This window comes from Lactuca sativa, chromosome 8, assembly GCF_002870075.4.
Source record: "Lactuca sativa cultivar Salinas chromosome 8, Lsat_Salinas_v11, whole genome shotgun sequence".
Classification (NCBI taxonomy): Eukaryota; Viridiplantae; Streptophyta; class Magnoliopsida; order Asterales; family Asteraceae; genus Lactuca; species Lactuca sativa.
The window spans coordinates 32,852,150-32,857,357 of NC_056630.2; the positions used below are offsets into that span (position 1 = coordinate 32,852,150).

General features: G+C 33.1%; 1 protein-coding gene across 1 annotated transcript; it reads left to right on the top strand.

The window, feature by feature from the left end:
• The first annotated feature begins 3,929 nt into the window (after positions 1 to 3,929).
• LOC122195348 (uncharacterized) lies at positions 3,930 to 4,349 on the top strand. Its single transcript, XM_042897186.1, has one exon. The coding sequence runs from the start codon at positions 3,930 to 3,932 to the stop codon at positions 4,347 to 4,349; it is 420 nt and encodes a 139-aa protein (XP_042753120.1).
• The last annotated feature ends 859 nt before the right edge of the window (positions 4,350 to 5,208 follow it).

A 5,208-nucleotide genomic window follows, 5' to 3' on the forward strand; every position in this document is an offset into this window, starting at 1 on the left:
TTTTTAAACTATATAATTTTATATTTATGCATGTTAATATGCATTCCATATAGTATTCTTAACAAAAGAATACATTTCATAAAAGATGTTATACCATTTTATCTTTCTATTTAACATTGTTTATCTTGATAAATAATAATAATAATTTCTTTTATTGATAGAAAAAAATAAATATAATTTTAACTTATTCATTATTATTTTAGGAGTCTGTTATCAACATCTAAACTTAGTAACAAATACTGAAAATGGTTTATTTATCCATATGTCACAAGGATAAATGTGTAAATATACCGCTTTTGAACCGGTTTTGGTTTTTCAAAAGTTTTAAAAAAGTTGATTTTGTTTAGGACAGTTTTGGTTATATTCGGTTGGTTTTTTAAGTGAAATTTCATTAAAAAAACTGTTTTTTCGTTTAAACTTGTTTGTTCGCATATAGCAGAAAAATAGGGAAAAAAAATCAGTTTCAGATATTTATTAAAACATATTTTCAAGGTATGTGCTTATTTCTCCTGCCAAACCACGAAGATACTCAAGGCTTACTCCACCTTCTTCTTCTGTCTCGCGTAACATCATTCGTTCGTGGCATGTATGAGGTCTATTTCTAACATCATTTATTTGATTGAATGTACATTGACATGTGTCCTTGAAGGTAAGATCACAGTTCTGAAAGTAGTTTCCAAAGATTCCTCTATGTGAATTTGATGATGACATGTTCATATTCAAGATGAAGAGGAAACAATTTTCTATTCGATTATACTTTGCGATTACAATCAATAAAACTCATGAACAAACAATTCTAAATGTAAGTAATTATCTTCCAGACCCAGTATTCTTGCATGACCAACTTTATGTTGCATTTTCTAGAGGGATCTCACGTGACAATACAAAAGTGTTAGTAAAGCCTAACAAAATTTTAAAGGTGATGGAGTCTATACAACAAACGTGGTATATAAAGAAGTGTTGCACGATTAATAATGTACAATCAGTTATGTGTTTTTATACATTTTCATATTTCGTGTATTTTTATATAATTCTATTATTTTTGTTTAAACGATATAGACAATTTATATTTTGTGCCACCTTGAACCGTTTATTTTTATAAGGTATTTGATGTATCATGTTACAAATAACGTCAAAGTTGGATTCTACCGTCCTACACATGTACTTTCTTTTGGAACATAATATTTTTGTAAAAGAAACATATCGTCGAAAAAACTATTCGCTCCCGCCGCTTTGCACGGGTACACCACTAGTATATATATATATATATATATATATATATATATATATATATATATATATATATATATATATATATATATATATATATATATATAGACATACGCATATTGCGGGAAGAATTTCGGTACACGATATGGTATCTATGCTATTCACGACGTAGTGAGTGTTACAATTGGTGATGCGATTTAAATTAAATTATATAGTGAGATATTAGTAATAAAATTGTTTGAATAGTTCATTTTTTTTTTGCAAAATATCTATTTGTAATTGTAGGGACCTTTTCCCTATCAATTCAAATCGATCTCCATTGGGTGGCTGGACATTTGATGATATCGTGTACGAGAAGATGAGTGGTATTGTAGCGGACGACACAGTGTACATGGTACGTTGTGATGTATGGATGTGAGGCCTACAGTGGGATGTGAGGCGTGACGATTTGAAGTATCCGGTGTAGCAATTATGATGTGTGATATAGTTTAAAATAAGAATAGCAACATACTTTGATCTTATGACATGAGCACAGTGTTATCACGACGTGAGCATTAAGTACACTGCTATAACTGAATTGTGTAAGTCACGACGTGAGGAATGAAGATCACGATGTGAGGAAGATAAGGTCACGACGTGGCAGATGTAAGACCGCGACTTGAGAGTCACAAGGTGAGGAATGATCATGGCCACAACGTGATTATAGATGGACCACAATGTAAGAATTAAAATATGTCTAAGGCTGGCTTTCAGCTAAATGATTGGTTTTGGATGATAGGCCATGAAATTATTATGTACGGTTGATTGATGTTTAGTATCTATCTTTCAACTGTGTGAGCTGATAATTATTGATCGTGTTTGTGATACAAGATTAGAGCCACAATGTGGCTGGAAACTACGAAGTTAAAAGTGTGCTCGAGTTATGATGAATTTGGGAGACGTGAGGAGAAATGTTTTCGGGATATAAACCCGATAGAAGAAACTGATACTTCAAATATGAATTTTGGAGCTAGTAATATTTTTGAGATTAGTAGTGAATATGAGTAAACTTTGTTTTACTTACAAAATTTGGATTCATATATTTGTCACAAAGTGGCAATGACATGAAAATGTTGGTGTTTGAAGTATCATGTGAAAAAAATATGGAAATGAATGTAAGGATAACTTCAGTATTAGAGTTATCATGTGAACTGAAAGGAATTTTAGTGTTATCTCGGATTGGAGATACCATAAAAACGGAAATACATACACATACATACATATTTTTGATTTGGTGGTTATCTTGGTTTGGAGATACCACTAGTACAAGTATGATTTGGTGGTTATCTTGGTTTGGAGATACCACTAGTACATATATGATTTAGTGGTTATCTTGGTTTGGAGATACCACTGGTACGGGTATGATTTGGTGGTTATCTTAGTTTGGAGATATCATTCGTACGGGTATGATTTGGTGGTTATCTTGGTTTGGAGATGCTACTTGTATAGGTATGACAAAATGGTTATCCTAGATTGGCGATACCAATGAAATGTGACAGGTATGACATGATAGTTATCCTGGATTAGCGATACTATTGGAACATGAAACGATATGGTGGTAATCTATATAGTTGAAATTTTTAAAAATATATGTTTTCTTAAATATAACAATAAAGTTGTTAAATTTGATATAATAATTCGTATACTATATATATATATATATATATATATATATATATATATATATATATATATATATATATATATAGAGAGAGAGAGAGAGAGAGAGAGAGAGCTACGTGGACACAAACTTAGACCAGAGGGAGTGGTTCGGCTTGGACCGCACTCCCTTTGCCACATAAGCACGAACACCGCCGCCTGGATGCGGTCCAGGTGCGACCTAGGGCGCACTGCGGCCTTCCGAGGGAGCGGTTGATGGGTGATTTTGATTGGTTGATGCATTTGACTGTTTCAAATGGTTGAAATTGGGTTTTTAATTTTTTTTCCTTTAAACTTTATCATCTATTTAAACCATTCAACCATTCATATATATATATATTTTTTTTATCTTTCTACTACATTACCTCTCAAAAAAATCAAAAAAATGTCTTTGTCTGATTCTTTTGAAGAGTTTGATGTTATGTTCGACGTTTTTGTCGCTGCTGCTAAATTTGCATAACAAAGTGGCATGCAGTAGGGCATCCGACAGTGCTGAACAGAGAACACATAAATATATTTTTAGAAATCGTGAACATGCAAACCAATGTCTAATACACGACTACTTTCAATAAAATGCCACTTTTTCAAGGATACAACTTTAGAAGGCACTTCAGAATGTTCAAACCATTATACGAACGAATAGTCGAAGATGTAACGAGGGAGTGTGATTTTTTTTTTTCGAGCAACGGCCCAATGCTAGAGGTACACACGATTTCACCCATTTACAAAAATTTACTGCTGCACTTCGTCAATTAGCATATGACATACCTCCTGATGCGTTGGACGAGAGTTTTAGGATGTCCGCTAGGACCGTACGAGATAGTCTACACTATTTTTGCAATACTATTATTAAATTTTATGGTCCAAAATATTTACATAAGTATACACGCAATTACATCATGAAATTGCAATCTCATCATGCTAGTGTACATGGCTTTCCTGGAATGTTAGGAAGTTTAGATTGTCTACATTGGGCATGGGAAAATTGCCCTGCCTCACAGATGGTCAATTTACCCGAGGTGATCATGGGCATCCAACGGTCATATTTGAAGCGGTGGCATCACACGATCAGTGGATTTGACATGTTTTTTTTTGGTTCTCCTAAATCCCTCAACGACATTAACATTCTTAATCATTCACCTATATTTAACAACATATACGATGGATCTGCACCGGATTCTTCTTTCCAATTGCATGGAACACCATATAAATATGGTTATTATCTAGTTGATGGGATCTATCGTGAGTATGCAATTTTTGTTAAATCGTTTATGTGTCCGAATGATACTCGTCAGAACAAGTTCAAGAAAGCTCAAGAAAGAGTTAGGAAGGATGTCGAGCGAGCTTTTGGAGCTCTCAAGAAACGCTGGTTTATATTGAAAAAACCGACAATTTTTTTCAACGAGGAAAAAAATACATGAAGTCATGTATGGATGTATAATATTGCATAATATGATTATCGAAAATGAAGAAAGAGTGATAACCATTCCCACGACACAAGCAATAGAAATTGGGGGCGACGAGTACATTGAAAAGAGAGCAGAGGTTCATTGTAATGAAACGTTTCACAATTTTCTTATGAATTTGATGGAACACATTTATTAGATGCAACACATTAACCTCAATTTGGATCCGAAGGATGACCCGGAAGACGAGTTCTCGGAGAACGACTTCATGTAGTGTGTTTATTTTAAATCGTTTAATGTATGTTTTTTTTTGAGTTTGTAGGTTTAAAATTTGTAGTGTTTTATTTATTTATTTATTTATTTTTTAAAGTTTGTAGGATTTTTATTTGGGCAATGGAATGTAATGTTATTTATATTTTGAAATAATGAAATGAATGATTTTTATTAAAAATATAGTTTTTATTTAATTAAAAAAAAAAAACAAAAACTAAGTGTGGCACCACTCCTTGGGTGTGGTATGAGACCATACTTTTGTGGTAATAGGTGAGGTGGCACCTACGTTTCATAACGGTTTCATGAAGGAGCGCGGCACGCCGGCACCATTCCTCCGGTCTTAATTACTGGTTAGCAATTTATAAAATACATGAGGAGGGGCAAATACAAAGTGGAACGGATGTAAAAAATGACCTTCACCTCACATGCATTAATTAGCCTCGTGATTAGGGTAATGTTATGCATCAAATTAATGAGTTTAAATAGAAGGAAAGGAGGTTAGACGATATTAATTATAAGCACAATTTTAAACCATAAAATGTGTTTGTTGGTGAGACTATATTAGCAGTTCTGAAGAGAAATTAGGAACGAAGATGAAAGT

Excerpts from the sequence above, each read along its gene's own strand:
- LOC122195348 (XM_042897186.1), top strand. The coding sequence starts at position 3,930 with ATGGTCAATTTACCCGAGGTGATCATGGGCATCCAACGGTCATATTTG.